This window comes from Equus przewalskii, chromosome 6 (assembly GCF_037783145.1).
Source record: "Equus przewalskii isolate Varuska chromosome 6, EquPr2, whole genome shotgun sequence".
Classification (NCBI taxonomy): domain Eukaryota; kingdom Metazoa; phylum Chordata; class Mammalia; order Perissodactyla; family Equidae; genus Equus; species Equus przewalskii.
In genome coordinates, this window is record NC_091836.1 from 1,066,777 (window position 1) to 1,086,964 (window position 20,188).

At 63.6% G+C, this 20,188-nt stretch overlaps 1 protein-coding gene across 1 annotated transcript; it reads left to right on the forward strand.

Annotated features, from left to right (window-relative positions):
• Positions 1-494: 494 nt before the first annotated feature.
• ONECUT3 (one cut homeobox 3) lies at positions 495-20,136 on the forward strand. Its single transcript, XM_070622390.1, has 2 exons — positions 495-1,677; positions 19,841-20,136. The coding sequence occupies exons 1-2, from the start codon at positions 495-497 to the stop codon at positions 20,134-20,136; spliced, it is 1,479 nt and encodes a 492-aa protein (XP_070478491.1).
• The last annotated feature ends 52 nt before the right edge of the window (positions 20,137-20,188 follow it).

Sequence of the window (20,188 nt, forward strand, 5' to 3'; positions counted from 1 at the left end):
GTGACCCTCTGGGGAGAGACACGGAATCAGAGACGCAGAGACAATGCCCCCAGTCCCACCTTGGGGAATCTGTCCTCGGACCCCCGGCCATCGTCCCCAGGTACTGCCGGCCCCCGGGGGGGCGCGGGCGGGCGCAGAGGCAGGGGACCCCAGAAGCCCCGAGTCTGGCCCACTCTGGCCTGCCTGGCGCTCGAGGGGGCCGGGGAAGGCGGAGAGTGAGGCGACGAGAGGCGGCGGCGAGGGGAGCGGGTGGGCGGGGGCGCTGACGTCAGACCCGGGCCCGGGCGCCGGCGGCCGCTCCCCCGCCACATCCTAGTGGCCGCGCTCGCAGCCGGGCCGGGCCGTGCGCCGCGCAGCCGGGCAGCCTCGCGCGCAGCCACCGGGGAGCGGGCGGGGGCCATGCGGCGGCCTTGAGCGCGCCGGGCCGGCGCCGAGGAGCGCGCGCGGCGGGCGGGTGGCCGAGCCGGCGAGGGGCCCGCGCGCGGCGGCCGAGCATGGAGCTCAGCCTGGAGAGCCTGGGGGGTCTGCACGGCGTGGCCCACGCGCAGGCGGGCGAGCTGCTGAGCCCGGGCCACGCGCGCTCGGCGGCGGCGCAGCACCGCGGCCTGGTGGCGCCCGGGCGCCCGGGCCTGGTGGCCGGCATGGCGAGCCTGCTGGACGGCGGCGGCGGCGGCGGAGGCGCCGGGGGCGCGGGCAGCGCGGGCGGCGCGGCCGGCGGCGCCGACTTCCGCGGGGAGCTGGCGGGCCCGCTGCACCCGGCCATGGGCATGGCCTGCGAGGCGCCCGGCCTGGGCGGCACCTACACGACGCTCACGCCCCTGCAGCACCTGCCGCCCCTCGCCGCCGTGGCCGACAAGTTCCACCAGCACGCGGCGGCCGCGGCCGTGGCCGGGGCGCACGGCGGCCACCCCCACGCGCACCCGCATCCGGCGGCCGCGCCGCCCCCGCCGCCCCCGCCTCAGCGCTTGGCGGCCAGCGTGAGCGGCAGCTTCACCCTCATGCGCGACGAGCGCGCAGCGCTGGCCTCCGTGGGCCACCTCTACGGGCCCTATGGCAAGGAGCTGCCCGCCATGGGGTCGCCGCTGTCGCCGCTGCCGAACACGCTGCCGCCCGCGCTGCACGGTGCCCCGCAGCCCCCGCCGCCGCCGCCGCCTCCGCCGCTGGCCGCCTATGGCACGCCGGGTCACCTGGCCGGGGACAAGCTGCTGCCGCCCGCAGCCTTCGAGCCGCACGCCGCGCTGCTGGGGCGCGCCGAGGACGCGCTGGCCCGCGGGCTGCCCGGAGGCGGCGGCGGCGGCGGCGGCAGCGCGGGCGGCGGGGGCACCGCGGGGCTGCTGGCGCCGCTGGGCGGGCTGGCGGCGGCCGGGGCGCACGGGCCGCACGCGGGCGGCGGCGGCCCGGGCGCAGGTGGCGGCGGCCCCGGGGCGGGCGCGGCGGCGGAGGAGATCAACACGAAGGAGGTGGCGCAGCGCATCACCGCGGAGCTGAAACGCTACAGCATCCCGCAGGCTATCTTCGCTCAGCGCATCCTGTGCCGCTCTCAGGGCACGCTCTCCGACCTGCTGCGCAACCCCAAGCCGTGGAGCAAGCTCAAGTCGGGCCGCGAGACCTTTCGCAGGATGTGGAAGTGGCTACAGGAGCCCGAGTTCCAGCGCATGTCGGCGCTGCGCCTCGCAGGTAGGAGCGCGGCGCACACCGCCCGACCCAGGGGCTCCGGCTTGGGGCTCCCAAGCACCCGGCAGGGTGCTAGCGGGGCGCCCCGGCCCCCTCCCCATGCCGCGGCCGCGCGCCCCGGCAGCCGGCTTAGGACTCCTTGCAGGAGCCTTCGGCGTGATCTGAGTCCCTGTGCATCTGTACGTCGCCAAGTGGGAGAAAGGAATTGTACCACCTTCCCCCATAGCCCCCCTCCCCAGTCCCTCTGGAAGGGAGAGGGAGTCCCTGGGTCCTTTTAGACCGCTGGGAGGATCCCCCAGAAGCAGCCTGCAGGGTCGCTCATTGTGTGTGTGGTGTGTGTGGGGTGGAGGTGCTGCGCCCCAGACGCGCCGCTGCTGTCAGCGCGGGGTGCCACTCTCCTCCTCCCGAACAGGCCCGCGCTGCGCCTCCAGCCCCGGGGCAGAGAGCCGGGACCGTGCACCGGGCGCCGGCGCCGTGGCAGCCAGGGCCGGGCCCGCGCTCAGCCCCCCCGGCCCCAGGGCGCGCTTCTTTGTAGCTCGGCCTCCGCGATCGATAGCCCCCTCCCCCTCTCCGGCCGCCAGCAAAGGTCACCGAGAACGGGTGGGGGGCGGGGCGGCCCGGGGGGACCCTCGGCCCGCGCGGCCCGGAGGCCTTCACACCCCGGCTGCCCGCCCGCCCGCCCCGCGCATTTGGTCCTGGCTCGGGCGCGCGCGCCCCTGCGGCCTGGCTTCTCCGTTGTTTCCCTCTTCTCTCTCTGTCGGGGCAAACTGACATCTATTTATTTTTCTCTTGCTTTCCGTTTTTCTCCTGTTCCTCCTCATTCTTCTCTTTCTGTGGCTCTCTCTTTCTGTCTCTCTGTCTCTGTCTGTCTCTCTCACACTGACACTCAACCCCCCACCCCCTGGGGACCCTGCTTCCTCCTACCTCCCAGCTGACAACAGCTGGGTCCACACTTGCCCCCAGCAAGGCGGCCTGGTCAGGCCCCCCTCTTCTGGGTGGGTACGGGGTGCTGGAGAGCCCCCGGCGCTGTTGCTGTGGGAGGCGTGGCTCAGGTGGGGGGGGGTCTTTCCCTCATGAACTGGGGAGGGGGCTGCAGCCGCCCCAGCCGCGGGGACAATAGCTGCGGCGGGCTCCTGATCGATCGCTTCTCTGCGCACAGGGGTGAGTGGAGCGGACGGAGTGCGCTGGGGCTCAGCCCAGGCGCCGGGGAGCAGGGGGCAGGGACGCAGGCAGGGGGCTGGGGAAGACGGGGTGCCGGCTGGGGGACCTGGAGGGCTCCTGTATTCTTTCCTCTCCTCACACCCCCCACCCCCAGGCATACTGGACAACAGAGGGATTCTGCACTCGCATGGAAGCCTCAGTTTCCCCCTTCTGCAGAGTGAGAGACTGGCTGAGCCTCCTATGGGCTTCCTAGATTCCCCACTTTGGGAACAGGGAAATAAATTCCCCTCCGCACGTGGCAGGTGACCGAGCACGGAGGGAGGCCCTTGTGACATGTTAGGAATGGCAGCAGGAACCGGGACGGTCTTGTGTAAGGGCAGGCCCCGCTCTGTCCTGCTCCCCGTGACACACGCAAGGACACGGCTGTGCTGAGGGGACACGCGGTCCTATCAGCCCACAGCCCCGGCCTGCCGCGTGCAAAGTGGGGGACCTCCGGCCGCAGGGCCTTCGGTAATAAGTGGCATCTATTCGTCAGACTCAGCAACATGTGGCCTTTGACCTCTCACCATCGTGACCATCGTCCACCTCCTCCCCCCACCCCATGCACATATTTCTGGGGACAGTGTGTCCAGTATGGGTGTACCCCAAAAAACACACCGCTTTCCATTTCTCTCACGGTCATGTTATGTATCCAATGTGCCCCTTCAGTGGCATTTGAATCGCACATTTCTCACCCAAAAGATAGGTCAGGGTGTGACAGAAGGACAAGCCACAGGAGAGAGGTCCCCATGGTGAGTATCCCAGCGCAGCTGCGTAGGGTGCCTGGACTCCCGTGGTTGGGCTTCCCTTCTGGATGCCGGTGGAATTATAGGTGGGGAAACTGAGGCCGAGTTTGCGTCCCCCCTCCCCACATCCCTGACTTCTGCGGCTCTAAGGAGCCTCGGTTTCCCACTTTGGGAAATGCGAGTCGGAATAGTGGCCGCCTCAGTGCCTCCCCCGGGGAAGCGCAGGGGTGAGCGGAGGGCTTGGCACGCGCCGAGGTCCTGGGGACGGTGAGCCGGGATGCTGCCCACGCCCTGACCCCGCCGACCCTCCTGGGCCGCCGCTGCAGCTCGGGCGCGTCCACACCGCGGGCTGGCCTGGGATGGGAGAGGCGGCCGGCCGAGGGTCGCGGGGTAATTAGGCGCCGGCCTCAGAGGCCTTTAGTTCCGGTCGCTGCGCAAATGAAAAGCGGTTAAGTGGCGGCAAATCGCGGCGGTTAGGGGGCGGCGGGGCGCATCCCCCTCCCGAGCGCGCCGCCCCGCACGCACCCGACGGCCCCAGGGTGCCTCCAGGTGCCCGACCCGCTCGCCCGGCGCCCGGCTCAACCCGCGGGGGACCCGCCGCGTGCCCTCCTCCCGCGCCCCGCCCGCGCCCGGCGAAGCCGCCTGCGCGCCCGCCAGCTCTGCGCCCCCATCCCGCGCGCCCGCGGGCTGCCCGCTCGGGCCCATCGGGGTGTCCGCCCAGCGCTGGGGCCGGGAGAGAGAAAGGGACACGAGAGAGGAGGACACACACGCAGAGACGGAGAGAGACAGAGATAGGCAGGGAGAGACAGCGACAAAAACAGAGAAAGAAAATGGAGAGACGGCGGAGAGACGGGTGGCAAAACAGAAATGGAGAAAGAAAGACTAAAGGAGAGAGAGAGAAAGAGGGGGACGCAGACATCCCTCCAGGGCTGCAGCAGCCCCTCGTGGGGTCTACCCGGCCTGGGTCTCTCCCAGCTCCCCCCTCCTCTCTCCTTCCAGGATCTGGGGCCCAGCCGGGAGGGGAGAATTTCTTTGTTTCTTCCAACCACTGGAGAAATCTAGCCAGGTGGACATCAGAGTTCCCCACTCCCGGGCCCCACACCTGCCTGCGCTGCGTGCCTCAGTTTACCCATCTGTAAAATGTGTGTGCATTGGGGGAGCCAGGTTCTGGGTGCGACATTCTGAGATTCTGGCAAGGCCATCCTGCAGCCCCCCAACCGCACTGCCAGGGGGGCCTCGCCCCAACCCACCCCCAGGCCGCAGCTCCCCAGCTGCCTCCTCTTTGAAGCCCTCCTGGGCTGCATCTTGAACAGTAATTATGGGAGCGGGGCTGGGGGAGGGGCCGGCGGGCTCCTTGGCGGGGGCGGTGGTCGATGCATTCGAATTACCGTCTCTAATTCATCACCGCCACCCGGTCGATAGCTTTGGCCGTCCTCAAATATTGTTTAAATTGCAACTCCAGAGGAAAAGAGTTTTTTGTAACGGATCAGAAAAAAAATATATATGAAATAAAATATCAGATGGAGGCCATGGAAAGAAGGGCCCTTTCTCCCTCATCACCCACTGGTGAGTCCTGAGCCCAGAAGCCCCGAGGGGTGGGGGGGAAACTGAGGCAGGGGGAGAGGCCATTTCTGGAACCAAGTTGCCGATGGGGGCGGCGCAGGCATGGCCGACAGCAGGGGTGGCGGTGGGTGGGCAGCACAGTGGCGGGCGGCTGGGGCTGATGATGAAAAGGGAAAAAAAGGCAAGCCAACCCCCCCCCCCCCCGCCGTGGAGACAGGCCCTCCCCACCTCTCCCCCTACTCTGCAGCCACCATCCCAGACAGGGGGTGCATGGGGGCATCCTGAAGCTGAAGGGACCCAGCCCACAGGGTCCCCTCTGGTCATCTCACTTGGAGGGACGGCCATCCATCCCCTCACAAGCACTCCAGACACCCCCCTCCCCACCAAAGACCTCTGTGCCTTCTGGAAAAATCTTACCTGGAACCACAGGAGGTTCACGCCTCTTACAGACGCCCCGCCCCCGGATAAGACATTCGAGCGAGGAGCTAGGAAGCCTGGGCCTCAATGGGAGTCGGTCACTGACGACCCTAGGCGAGATCTGAGCCTCAGTTTCCCCATCTGAGAAAGGGACAGAGCCAGCCACCTGGCAGGTGCTTGCTGAGTTATCCTCATCAACCCAGCTCCCCCCCTCAGACACTCACCTGCACCCTGAGGCCATGTTGCCTGGTCACCTCCACACACCATCTTCTCATCTTGCCCAGGGGTGGGGGTGGGGGGGACCTGGGGTCAGCTGCAGCAGCCTGTGCTCCATGGGACCACGGAGGGGGTCTGGAGAGGACACCCTAGGCCCCCACGGGGATGCACAGACTGGGGGGAAAGTGTGAGGGGCTGTGTGGGTCAGAGCCATGTGGGGCTGTGCACGGCGTCCAGGGTGACCAGCCCCCTCCTTCCAGAGCACAAGACCCGGGTTGGGGCAGCCCCCGCCCCCTGCCCAGGTTCAGTGATTCTGGGGGCACCCCATGCAGAGAGGGAGGGTAGGGAGGGGCAGGGTCTGAGATGGGGAGTGGCCGGCTGGGGTGCCAGAAGCCCTCCCCTCCTCCGATCAACCCCCAGGGATGAGAGATGGAATCATCCAGAACGGCTTTTTCAGCCGGTGTGGTGCCCCCTTTACGGCCGAGCTGAGGCTCAGGAACGAAGCCAGGTGCTCACCAAAGCCCCACGCCCAGGGTGACGAGGCCCCAGGTCCCCTGGAAGGAGACGCCCTGCCTTCTCCTGCAGGAAATCAGATGCTGAGGTTCCCACCTCCTGCAACAGTGGGGGACACTCCAGGCAGGTGGCCCCGAGGGGACAAAGGCCGGGGGGGGGGCACTCAGTGGATTGAAGCCTGGGACAGTGGTGACTTGGGTGACCCTCTGGCAAATGGACAGTGGAGGCTGGGAGCCCGTGCTTCTCCTTCCGCCTCCTCCAGGGGTGACAGGCTTACGGGTCCACGTGAGCCCCCCCAGGGACCACCAGAGACCCTCGGGGAGGGTGTGTGAGGACCAGGTCCCAGCTTCCTCCCGTCTAACTCCAAGCCACCAGGATCACCCCCTCACCCTGCTTCTCCTGACGAACAGCCCCCTCCTGGACACCGGCCCTGAGGGTGAGCCTGGACCCAGCATTGTTGGCACAGCCCCATAATCCCTTCCTGCCTGGGCGACAGGGATGGTCACCCCCACTTCACAGTCGAGTCGCAGGGCGAGAGGCTGGAGCTGGCCTTTGGCTCCTTTATCCTGAAGTCCCCTTGGCCTAAAATCCTGGAACGAACCAAGAACTGGCCATTCTCCTCTGTGATCTCTCTCTCCTTCTTTTGCTTCATCCCTATCAACCATCACCACTCTAGTCTGAGTGACCCACTTCCTCTAGTTTGGCCGCCTCTTCCTTCTTGGGGGTCTCCAGGCTCCACTCCCACCCCTGGTGTCCTCCCCCCTCCAAAGCTGGACGGGGCTTTTTAGGGTCACCTTGGACCGGGTCCCTCCTCTGCCTGGCACCCCACCGCATGGCTCCCCAGAGCCCTTAATATGTAGAGGAGGTGCATAGGATGGCCTGACTTTCTGTCCTGCGTGGACGCGGGAGAGCGCTCTGGCTCTCGTGGAGCCTGGAGGACAAAGGCTGGGAGCTGGGGCTGCCCAGAGCGGCTGTCAGGAGCGCGGCCGGGTGCTGGAGCCCGGTCTCTGGATGTAGCCGCGAGCCGGCTTAACCACGGGAGCTCAAGCTGGTTTGAATCAAGGTTTTAATTAAATATGGCCCGTGATCAATAAGGAAGGCAGCGCTGGTCGGGGAGGGGAGAGGCTGGGCAGGAGCCAGGCGAGGCCTGGGAGATACCCTGACCTCAGGCAGTCCCGGGACACCTGCGGCCTCAGTTTCCCCTCTGCCAAACAGGTGTAGACGTGGGTAGGGCTAGGAACCGGGGTTGGACTCTTTCCCTTTGGGCAGATGTGGGGGTGGGGAGGGTGGCTCAGTCCTACCGAGTCACGGGCACAAAGCCAGGGAGTGGGGCAGGGAGAGGCGTCCACGACGGGGTATACCGGCACAGGGACACAGTGTAGGCGGGCACGTTCACCTTGGACAAGCGCGCAGACTCCGCCGCAGGACCCGCGTCGGCCCTCGGCCCGGGTCTGGTGGATTCGAGGCGCAGGGGGCGCGGGGGCATCAGGAAGACCTCGGCCTCCTGCGCTGACCTCTCTGGCGGCTGGGGTCATCCGTGCGCTCCCACCTGGGCCCTCCGGACCACTTTTCCTCCGATCCGGGCAGATGCTGCCCGGCCCTCCTTCCTGGCGCTGGGGGATGGGGAGAGGGTCGCATCCGCCCACCTAGACGAGGGTGGGTGGATGGGGAACCTTGCGCCGGGCGTCTCCAAGCGCCGTTGCGCAACCGCTCGCGCGCTGGGGGAGATGTCAGTGCCTCAGTTTACCCCCCGCCAGGCGAATGCCGCCCCGCAGTGCCGGGAGAGCCAGCCTCGGAGCCCGGCCGGTGCCGCCGCCTTCCGCACGTCTCGCTTCAAACCCGAATGAATCCAGCGTGCACCCGCGGTCTGCGGCCTGGCGGCGCGTGGGCGCGCGCGGCCGGGTCTGGGGAGACCCTAGCCCAGCACCGCACGCCCGCGGCCTCCGAGCCTCAGGGTTCCCGGCGCGTGCTCCACAGGAGAGGGCAGCCCCCAGCGGGAGCCGCATCCCACCCCGGTGCGGAATCACATCCCCGCTGCCGGCGGGACGCCCCAGGGCGGCGTCGGTCTTGCTGCGCTCGCTGCGCGCGGCGGGGTCGCAGCGCCAGGAGCGCGGACGTCGGAGCGAGGGGTCCCCCGATGGACTGAGGGGGACGGGGCCCTCGGCTCAGGCTGGTGACCTTGGGCATGTCGCTTCCCCCTGCGCATCTCCGTTTCCCCAAATGGAGACCAGAATCTCCACCCCGCGGGGAGCACCGAGTGGATAAAGGAAAAGATCCTCCTACATGCAATCAGAGCGTCGCCAAAGCCTCTGCTTTCTCCCCCCCCCAACTTTGTTCCCGCTTCTTAAAAAATGCCGTCTTATTTTGTAAACGGTTGACACATTCGCCAGGTTCCAAATTTAGCAAATTGGAACAAGAGAGCGTGCTCCCTTCTCCTCCTTTCTGCAATCCACACTTTCTATTTCTCCTCCTAAAGAGAGGTTGTGCGTAATCCAGCAGCTCCGAGTCCACGTTCTTCTTTTTTTTTTTTTTTCTGCTTTATCTCCTCAAATCCCCCCTGGTACGTAGTTGTATATCTTAGTTGCAGGTCCTTCTAGTTGTGGCATATGGGATGCCACCTCAACATGGCCTGACGAGCGGTGCCATGTCCGTGCCCAGGATCCGAACCCTGGGCTGCCACAGCAGAGCGTGCAAACCCAACCACTCGGCCACGGGGCAGGGCCCCGAGTCCACGTTCTTTTCCTAACACACACAATGGCGAGCACCGGATGGAAGTCGTGGGGACCTTCCACATCGGGAAAGAGAGTTCCCCCCGGGGTCATTTTTGCGGGCTGCATAGTATTCTTCTCTTTGGTCACCTCCCTCTCTCTTCAACCACCTCCCAGCCCAGCGGACGTTGAGGCCGTTTCAGACGGTGGGCAGTCACCCTCGGGCCGCAGTAGACACGGCCGGGGTGGACCATTTTGCTCGTGAGTTCATCTGTGGATTAATTTCCCATTCGCTGATGTCCCCGGTCACTCCCCCCTTTTCTGCGCTGGCCTCTCTGCTCTTTTTCTTATCACAGGTTCCTTTCCTGTCATCTTTTTCAAATCCATTTCCGACTGCCAGCCGCTGTGACTTCTTAACATTTTGTTTTTAAATAAAAGGTCTGTGTATGCGTGCATGCAGGCGTGTGTGTGTGTGTGTGTGTGTGCATGTGCGTGCACGCTAATGTGGTTTGCCCCCATGTGAAGGTGCCTGATGAGGGGGCGTCTCTGTGACTGAAGGACCCGGCATGAGAGCGGCCCCTGGACCCCGGTTCCCCAACCCCAGGTGGTGGGACTTCCAGATGGGCCCCCGGGAGGGGCAGCCGGCGTCCTTGTGGAAACGCTCATTTCCCTGATAAGACTTTGAAAGGCTCAGAACTAATTTGAAAATGCGACCATTAAAATCCCATCAGGGGGAGCCGGGGAGGGCGGGAGGCTGGGCCTCTCTGGCAGGCTGGGCGCCAGCCAAGGTGGTTCGGAGGCGGGAAGGGGAGGTGTGGGCTGGGCGGGCAGGGGACGGGGAGAAGGGGCCGAGTGGAGAGGCGTCAGAGGCAAGTGGGGACACATGGAGTGGCTGCTCTGGCCTCCGGGGGTCCTCCCAGGAGATGACTCTGCACCCCCCCCCCGCCGGGGAACCCCTTTTCCCGCTCCCTCAGTGGTGCAGGGTGTGGATAAAGAGAGTCCACATGTGTGCTCCGGGCTCCCCTCGGAGTGACTCGCTGTGCAAACTTGGACAAGTCGGTCACCATCTCTGGGCTGGGGAGGCCATCAGGGGATGCTCAGGGCAGCTCAGCCCAGTAGGGACAAGCCCAGTAGGGACGGTGGGGCGTCAATGTTCCCCACATCTGGGGCCGGGCAGCTGGTGGTGGGGCGAGACTTGTCGCCAAGGAAACAGCTCATCATCCCAGCCGGAGGCCAGGCTGCGTATTGAATTGTCTGCTCCTCGAGGCCGGAGCTGAGCTCAGGTGGTGGCTGGAGCGGGGGACAGTGGCTCCAGCTCCCGCGCCCACACGCACACCCCATGCCCAGGTGGACAGACACCGTAGGGGGTGGGTACAGGCGCACGGTGCAGGGGGCACACAGACAAGAGTGGCTTAGCTGCACAGAGAGTGTGACACAGAGGGACGAAGACAGTCACTCAGGTGCCCCCACGCCGAGTTCTGGGGCCATCGTCCAGCTGTTGTCCTTCCTTGTCAAACCCAGCCTTCATGGGTTTTCACCCTCCCCATGCTGCTCCCACCACTCTGCCCGACTGTCCCTGACACTCGGGCTCGGTCTCCAGTCCACCTCCACGCCCAGGTCTGTCCCGAGTGGAGGCCTTGTGGACCCCAGCCGGGCTCATGTCCTTCCCCACAAATAACCCACCCATGTGCACCTCCATCCCCCCCGACGGTCAGATGATCAGACAGGGGAGCCAGCAGCCCGGTTGTGTTGTCGTCACCTTCCGTGGAGCCGTGTGACGGTGAGAGTAACATGTCCTCCACATCGGATGTGGCTCCGGGAGTCGGGGGCTGCGTCTGTCTTGCTCCCGGCTGTCCCCAGCAGTGCCTCGCACACAGTGCACACAGTAGGTGCCAGATAAATGTATGGAGGAAGGAAAGGAGGGATGAAGGGGTTGCAGGGTCCCCCTTTGGCGTTCATTCGGAGCTTGCTTCACAGGTCCTCATGTCCGCTGCGTGGTGGGACCATCACCCCCACTTACAGACAAGGACATCAGGATCACGAGTCCCTGAGTTCACTTGATAAACCGGGAATCTGATGTCCAGAGAGTGTGCACTCAAGGCCACTCAGCCTGTGGAGCCCAGCCCCAGCGTCCCCGTGGACTGGGAACAGCGAGGGGGCAGAGGGTGGCCAGCCCAGGGCCAGGCAGGCAGACAGGGGCCATCCCCGGGGACGGATGGACATGGCTGCATCCTCCACCCTCAGACGCAGTGGCTTCCCTGGGGCGCCAGCCACACTCGCTGTCACCCCCCCCCGCCCCCGCCAGGTCACTCACGCCCTCAGTTCTTCACGCTGCATCCTCTGGTCTTATGTCCACTCTGTGTGTCCCCTGCCTGCCCGCAGCCAGCTGCAAACAGATGTCCACAGAGGTCTGCTGGCCCCCGGGGCTCCCCCAACACCCGCTGACCTGGCCATATGCTCAGGGCCTCTCCCTCCACCGCCGTCCAGGTCCCACGCTGCCGCTCACCTTGCCCGCCTGCCACACGGACGGCTCTTGCCACAGCTGCAGGTGTCCCCGTTACCTGCATGTGGTTTTTCTGTGTGTGGACCCCTCCCCCCGTTGGAGCAAGGTGCACCACACACATCGTACACCCACATCCAGCGCCCTCCACCGCCAGGCACCTGTGCAGCCCCTCCCCCCCAGCACACCCAATGAGGGGGGGACAGAGGGACACCTGGGTGGTCAGCCCGCTCCAGCCAGGGATGGTCCAGGACAGGTGCAGCCGTGGCACTCGTCCCCCCACCCCCCAGCACCCAAGGCCACCTGCACAGCCACTGACCTCCTGTGGGACCCAGTGGGGAGACAGAGGCCACGACCTATGGGCGCCCCCCCCTTACATGCCCTGACCACAAGGGGGCCTCTGGGAGAGGGGATGGGGAGGGGGAGAGGATGAAAGGGAACAAGAGGCGGGACGGAGGGGGGACGGGGGGGCGGGGGAAGCAGGAGGAGGATGGAGGGGGGAGGGGGAGACAGGAGGGAAGGAGGGGGAGGGGAAGGAGGGGGGAGGGGAAGGAGGAGGGGGGAGGGGAAAGAGCCGGTGTCTGTCAGAAGATGGTGGGGGAGGACAGGTGTGAGCCCAGCATCCTCCGTGCAGACCTGATTCTCTCTGATCCCCCCCCATGAGGCCCCAGCTGCTCCCTGACTGCCTCAGACAGGGTGCTCCCTGCTGAGGGCGCTCCCTGGGGTCCCACTGTCCTGCATGGTCCTCCAGGACAGTGACCGGCTGGGTGTCCCCCAGCAGGGCGCCCCTCACTGCCCCACCACCCCCAGGGGCATCAGTCATTGGACAAACACACCCAGCCAGCAGCCTCCTGTGGACCCATAGCAGAGGGGGTCTCAGGCCCAGGCCTGGTGCCATAAGGTCAGGACTGGGGGTCACACAGGAGGGAGCCGGGGCTCTGCTATGGGTGAGGGGAAGGGCTTCCTGGGGGGAAGGGCCACTGCTGCTGGGTCTTGAGGGATGTGTAGGAGTTCTCTGGCTGGGGCAGCCCAACTCCTTACTCCTGACCTCAGTTTCTCCATCCCTCCCCTCTCCAGGAATATTCCAGGAGAGATGTGGACGCTTGAGGCCTGCCCTGGGAGGGGGAGGAACTTCTCGGCCTTGTGGCAAGTGGGCCCAGAGCCGAGCTCCTCCTAGGGCCCCCCGAGATGGGAGCTCGGAGCCTTGTCCCAGCCCCACCGTCATATTCAGGACTTTTCTGGCTAAACCCCTTTCCACAGCCCGCAAGGCAGAGACCATGATTAAGAGCAGGTTCCAGCTGAGCAAACCGAGGCTCAGAGGACCAAGACGATGCCGTGATTCACCCTCCCGGCCCCCAGAGGGGTCCAGGTGGCAGAGGGTGGCCTGCTGGCCCCAGCAACTTTCTAGAAAGGCAGGGAGCAGAAGGAGAGATGAGCAGGGGATCTGAAATGAAAAGCTTTTCATCTGGAACTTGAGAGCCCCCCAGGTCCCCTCCCTTTGCCCCCACCTGGACGTGGACCAGAGGGCCACCCCTCCCACCTGGGGCCGCGCTCTGAGCTGGGGACAGCTGCCCTCTGCTGGTCACAGCAGGAAGCGCGGGCCGCACCCTGCAGAGAGCCCATTAGCGCACTTGCCTGGGGCCGCAAGATGGGCCAACTGGGGGATGGGGTCTCAGTCTCTTCTGGATCCCCTCTATGCCCTCCCGGGGCCTTTGGGTGCCTCCAGGAGCCAGCCCCAGCCCCTCTGTGTCCCTTGGCTCCCAAAGACGGAGCTGGGGGAGAGACAGGCTGCAGTGGGGCACCCGGCGGCTCTAAGATCAGAGCCTCCCTGAGTAGGTGGGTCTCAGGCTTAGGGTCTCAGTCCCTGGGTCATGGAGGGCGGATGGGAGAGAAAGTTGGGCCCAAACCCTCACCGGCGGGGCCTCTGGATAGAGTGGGCGAAATGTCATAAGTGCTATGGGAAAAAGACAGTGGGGGGAAGGTGGTCTTAATTTGGGGGTCCAGGTAGGCCTCACAGAGGAAGTATTTGAATAAAGACAAGGAGGAGGCAAGGGAGCCATGAAGACACGTGGGAAGAGTGATGTAGGTGGAGGTGACAGCCAGTGCAAAGGCCCTGAGGTGGGACCCATGTGGCAGCGGAGGAGCGAGCCGGGTGAGGGGTGGTAAGAGGTGCCCAGAGGGAGGCAGGAGGGGCCGAGTGTGACGCGGAGGGCTCCCTCAGCTGGTGTGTGCTGAAGAGTGTTTGAAGGAGGCAGAGCATCCCAATGTTGCGAATGAGGAGATTGAGGCCCTGCAGGGGGTGACTCCTCCTAGATCCCAGAGCCCCCCCCCACCAGCTGCCCTGGTCACCATGGTGGGTGGTGAGGTCGGTGGCCATTCCTCATCCCCCCCCAACAGGCTAGGAGCCCTGGGGAGGGAACACGGGGCTGAGTCCCCGTGCTGGGTGCATGTGAGGTGGACCCTATGATGGGGCTCGGTGGTGTGGATGAGGATCATGGAGGTGCCGGTGCAGGTGACAGTGGGGGAGGGGAAGGAAACAGAATAGATGGGGTGGTGGCGATGCGAAGAAAGGCGACAGGGTGAGGTGGGCAGTGGTGGCAGTGGGGATGAAGAAATGGAGGTGGTGGTGGTGTGGCGAGGGAAGTGAGGGTGGCTGTTGATAGAGGCGATGCGGCTACAGGTGGTGCTAATGGTGGAGGAGCTGATGCGGTAGAAGGGACACCGAGGGCGGAGGAGGTGATGGAGGAGGACATGATGGCAGTAGAATTGATGCAGGTGGTGGAGGTGGGAGTAATGGAGGTGATGGTGGTAAAAGGGATATTGATGGTTGAGGAGGTGATGATGGGGGAGGTGACGGAGGTGGAGATGATGCAGGTGGTGGAGGTGATGGTGGAGAGAATGATGAGGTAGAAGTGACACTGATGGTGGAGGAGGTGATGTGGTAGAATGATGCAGATGGTGGAGGAGGAGGTGATGATGAAGGTGATGGATGTAGAAGGGATGTAGGTGGTGGAGGTGATGGTGGAGGAGGCGATGGAGATGGAGGTGATGGTGGAGGACATGATGAGGTAGAAGTGACACTGATGGTGGAGGTGGTGAAAGTGATAGAATGATGCAGATGGTGGAGGTGGAGGTGACGATGAAAGTGATGGATGTAGAAGGATGCATGTGGTGGCGGTGACGGTTGAGGAGGTGACAGTAGAGGAGGTGGTGGAGGTGAAGGTGAAAGTGAGGTGACAGTGGAAGTGATGCAGATGGTGGAGGCGGAGGTGATGATGAAGGTGATGGATGTAGAGGGAGGCACATGGTGTAGGTGATGGTGGGGGAGGTGATGGAGGCAGAGGTGATGGCAGAGGAGGTGATGGTGGAGGAGGTGACAGGGGAGGAGGTGATGGTGGTAGTGATGCAGATGGTGGAGGCAGAGGTGAAGATGAAGGTGATGGGTGTAGAGGGATGCAGGTGGAGGAAATGATGGTGGAGGAGGTGATGGAGGCGGAGGTGATGGTGGCAGAGGTGATGGAGGTGGAGGTGAAGGTGGCAGAGGTGATGGAGGAGGTGACAGTGGCAGAGGTGATGGTGGATGAGGTGATGGTGGAGGAGGTGATGGTGGTAGTGATGCAGATGGTGGAGGCGGAGGTGAAGATGAAGGTGATGGGTGGAGAGGGATGCAGGTGGAGAAAATGATGGTGGAGGAGGTGATGGAGGCGGAGGTGATGGCGGCAGAGGTGATGGAGGAGGTGACGGTGGCAGAGGTGACGGTGGAGGAGGTGATGATGGAGAAGGTGATGGAGGCAGAGGTAATGGTGAGGAGGTGACGGTGGAGGAGGTGACGGTGGAGGAGGTGATGGAGGCAGAGGTGATGGTGAGGAGGTGACGGTGGAGGAGGTGACGGTGGAGGAGGTGATGGAAGCGGAGGTGACGGTGGAGGAGGTGATGGTGGAGGAGGTGACGGTGGAGGAGGTGATGGAGGAGGTGACAGTGGAAGTAAGGCAGACGGAGGAGGAGGGGATGATGAAGGTGATGGGTGTAGAGGGATGCAGGTGGTGGAGGTGACGGTGGAGGAGGTGATGGTGGAGGAGGTGACGGTGGAGGAGGTGATGGAGGAGGTGACAGTGGAAGTAAGGCAGACGGAGGAGGAGGGGATGATGAAGGTGATGGGTGTAGAGGGATGCAGGTGGTGGAGGTGACGGTGGAGGAGGTGATGGTGGAGGAGGTGACGGTGGAGAAGGTGATGGAAGCGGAGGTGATGATGAGGAGGTGACGGTGGAGGAGGTGACGGTGGAGGAGGTGATGGTGGAGGAGGTGATGGTGGAGGAGGTGACAGTGGAAGTAAGGCAGACGGAGGAGGGGATGATGAAGGTGATGGGTGTAGAGGGATGCAGGTGGTGGAGGTGACGGTGGAGGAGGCGATGCAGGCGGAAGCCGCAGTGGCGTCCCCGTGGAGCGTCTTGGAAGCGGCGGCGCAACAGGAGGCTGGCGTTCGCTGGTAAGTGCAGGGCTCCCCGTGCGGCTCCGCCCCCAGCCCCGCCCCGGGTCGCCCTCCGCTCGGTCCGCAGTGGCCTCCAGGGCTGGGAGGGGCGATCCTGGGCCCAGGGAGGGATGCTGATGTGAGGGGGGGGGGGAGGCTGGCGACGGGGACCGGGCTGCCTGCCCCCCGCGGGCACTCACACCTCCGCGGCGGATACCGCCTCCAGGCCGGGGCGCCGGGGGCGGTGGGGGATGGAAGCGATGACAAAAGCTGCTCGCGGTAAACAGCTCCGACTGGAGCCGGATCGATTCGGGCTGCGAGGAGCTGTAATTAGATTGAACGCCGGGAAGGGGGGACGGAGCCGCTTTTTGCTGCGATCGACAAAACGCGAAGTTTCTTCACGACTCCGCTTCGCTCGGCCCCTCCCCCACTCGGCCTCTGGGGCCCCCACTGGGCACGTGATTGGAGAAGGGGAGGCGGCGGGGAAAGAGGAGACCCCCACAGCCTCCCTCCCTCCCCATCGGACTCCCGAGTCCACCCCGGCTCCCGTCCTGTGCTGCCTGCCGGGGACTTGCTGGGCAACCTCGGGCAAGTGGCTTACCTTCTCCGATTAACTAAGGAGAGAAATCCCTGCCTTATGGAATTGTCCTAAGGATGAAAAGACGGGATACATGGGATGCTCTTTGGGGCTTTCTGAGGAGCGTTTGTATCCCCGTCTGTACTGTGAATGTCTGATGAATGAGAGTAAATGGCTAAGTGAGTGAATAAATGAATGAATTGAAGATTACAACAGGTGATCAAGAAGGGCCTCCTCTGGAACGTGAAGGCCTGGGGCTGAGTTCCAGGCCTGAGACCCAGCTTTCCCTTTGAAAGGGCGGGGATCTGGTCCCCTCCCGTGACCCTCACAGGGCGGCCGAGTTCCGAGGAGGTGGGAGGTCAAGGCAGGTCCTCCCGTTTCCTTATTCGGATAAAATACCAGCAGGTGGCCTTGCTCCCCCGTTTTGTACACAAAGGGCTGCCGGGCGCACGCTTCATCTTCTGGGTTTTGCCTCCCGGGCTTTCCGCATCCATACCACACGCTCTCCCGCGGTCAGCTTCTCAATAATGCTACAAACACAGCCTCCTGCCTCAATAATATTCAATATTAACATTATTGTGGTTTCAGTAGATACCGTCCACAGCTGAGCCACGTAACTAGGGTTCCATTTTCTTTCCTGCTCGACTCTTTGTTTTTCTGGGAGTTAATAGTTGCCAATCACAAATTCTTCCCACATTCCCCAACAAAATGCAAAACCAGCTCAATAGGATTTTGCATACTTATTCCCCACCCCTTGGTTTCCCGTCCCATCTGGATGGGGCTGCCTTCCATGTCCTTGGTGCCTTTGTCCCCGCTGTCTTCCGGGCTCTCCCCTCCTCATCACTCGGGGGACCCCTTTTCCCTTCTCCTGGGTTGAATCACATTTCCTGACTCCCACACCTTCCTTTTTGGATTTACCTCCTCGTTCTGATGGAACACGTCCTCCGGTAGCTTTCTGAGAAAGGGTGCACGGAAGTCAACTTTTTGAGACCTGGAATGTCTGACTATGTCTCTGTTCCACCTTCGTGCTTGGTGTTTGGCCAGGCGTACAATTCTAGCTGAGTGTAATTTTCCCTCCGAATTTTGAAGGCATTGCTGCACTGTCTTCTCCACCCCACTTCTTAGTCCTTCGTGGGTCATCCGGCTCTCCTCTCTGGGAGGTTTTACGATCTCCTCTCTATTCTGAATCTCTCAAATTTCAGGAGGATGAGCCTTGGGCAATGTCTTCTCTCCATTCAATGAGCTGAACCCTCGTGGACTTTTTTAAATTGGACTCTCGTGCCCTTCAGCCTTGGATCTTTTTTTTTTTTCATTATTCATTTGATCCTCTCTTCCTCTAGTTTGAACGGCCTTTTGATCAGATGACAGACCTGCTCACTCCTCCTCTCGCTTTGTCATCTTTCCCTCCCTTGCCATCTCTACACCTCCTTTGTTCCATTTCCAGGGGAATTGGCTTCACTTTGGGTTCCGATCCAAATTTTATTCCCCCTCTTATATGTTTAAATCCTTAGAGCATCGTCCTGCTGGTTAATTGTCCTTTTTATTGAACAGCATCCTGTTCTTGTTTCATGGATGCAGTGGTCCTCTCTTCTCCCTCCGAGGATATTAATTGCAACTTTGTCTGACTGGTCCGTTTCTTCTGAGTTCATCTTCCTCCTCTCCTCCTACCACTTTTCTCGTTTGTTCTCTCTCTCTCCCATTAGTGGCTTTTATAAAATGACCGGTAACCCCCAGCTGTCACCCTCATGTAATCATACAACCTGAAGCGGCCAATTAGAAGCCGGTGAGCTCCGGGTGAGAGGGAGACGGGGAGTGAAGTGGTGTGTCCGTCCACACGGGGGAACCTGTTGTTCCTGAGAAATGAGCCACGGCCCAGGGAACATTCATTGATTCCTGCGGACGTGCGTGGGCATCGATCTGGCGTGCCATCTGGTTCGGACTGTTCCGGAACCAGAAAGAGCCAGCTCGGTGTGTGGTCCCAGCAGGCCACCAGGGCTGGCAGACAAGGACCGCTAGCAGAGCCTGCACCACAGACCACTTCTGGCGAGGCAACCGTGGCATGGGGGGCTCACGGGGAGCGGGATGGGCGGGCTCTCCATCACCCGCAGCCCCTGAGCGGTACGTGGATGAGAAATTGAGACGCTGGTAGAATTCACGCCGAAGACACAGCCTCCCCCAGCCCCTGGGCCGAGGTCGCCAGCCCCAGCGGATAAGGCCCATCCTTTCTGCCCACTGGCCTCCGCTGCCTCGAGGGATGGGGTCCCATCTGGGGCTGGGGCAGGAAGGAGCCGGACCGAGGGTGCCAGGCCTGCTCCGCCACCTGGAGCTCCTGCTGTTTGTCCTTCCTTGTGCCAGGTGGCCCTGGATCCTCCCCACTCCAGAGGGCCCTGTGGATGCTCGTGGGAGAGCCGTGTCCGGGTCTCAGCCCGCCGCTGGGGGGCCGGCTTGGGTGGGAGCTCAGATTTCAGAATCAGGCTGCGGACGCCAACGTCGGCCTGATACAGGGTCCCTCCAGTGGTGGGAGACCTCAGAGGACAGCCCAGAGAAGGAGGCCTGGACTGTCCCTCGCTGCTGAGAACCCAGTTGTGCCATCACTCCAGGGGGAGGTTACTGGGGTTTGTGACTTGCCCCAAGAGCCTGTTAATTAACCGCTTCTCACCCAGGTCTACACTGAGTCAGATAACCCCCACGCAGAGTTTCCAGTCACTTCCCTCAACGCCCCCCAGGTGTGGGCTGCAGAAGGGAGTCGGGAGGCCAGCAGCACCAGCTGTCCTCTCCGTGGGCCCTTGGGTTGGAGAGGGGTTTGGGGATATGAGGCTGGGGAGGGGGCTAGCCTGCAGGAGGAGGATGGGAGGGGGTGGTGACTCACGCCTGTGGCCATGTGCTCATACTGTGTCCCCTTCTTTGTCCGCCCCACCCCGCCTCATCTGCCTCCCCACACGCTGTCTGCCCTCGCTCTCCTTGTCTTTCTGGATGTCGCAACCACCTGCTTGCTGCCTCCTGATCTCTCGCACGCGGCCCTTCCTGCTGACATTTCCGTCTCCTTGTCTGTCCGGCCCTCTCCCCCTGCCGTCTGTCCCCCATATTTCTCTTTTTCCTGGTGTCCCCCTCCTCTTCTCTCTCTCTGCTTTGGGCTGTGTCCGTCTTTTCTCGGGTGGCCGCCTTCTCCCGGCCGGCTGCGCGGTGGCGCTGTTGTGTCCGTTCCCCCCCCCCCCCCCCCCCGGGCTCGCCTGCCCGCGCGCGGCCCCTCGCCCGCAGCCTGCAAGCGGAAAGAGCAGGAGCAGCAGAAGGAGCGCGCGCTGCAGCCCAAGAAGCAGCGCCTGGTGTTCACCGACCTGCAGCGGCGCACGCTCATCGCCATCTTCAAGGAGAACAAGCGGCCGTCGAAGGAGATGCAGGTGACCATCTCGCAGCAGCTCGGCCTGGAGCTCAACACCGTCAGCAACTTCTTCATGAACGCGCGGCGCCGCTGCATGAACCGCTGGGCCGAGGAGCCCGGGGCGGCCCCAGGGGGCCCCGCCGGCGCCGCCGCCGCCACCTTCTCCAAGGCCTGAGACCCCGCCCCCCGCCCCACCCCCGGCCACGCGCCCTCCCAGCCTCGACGGG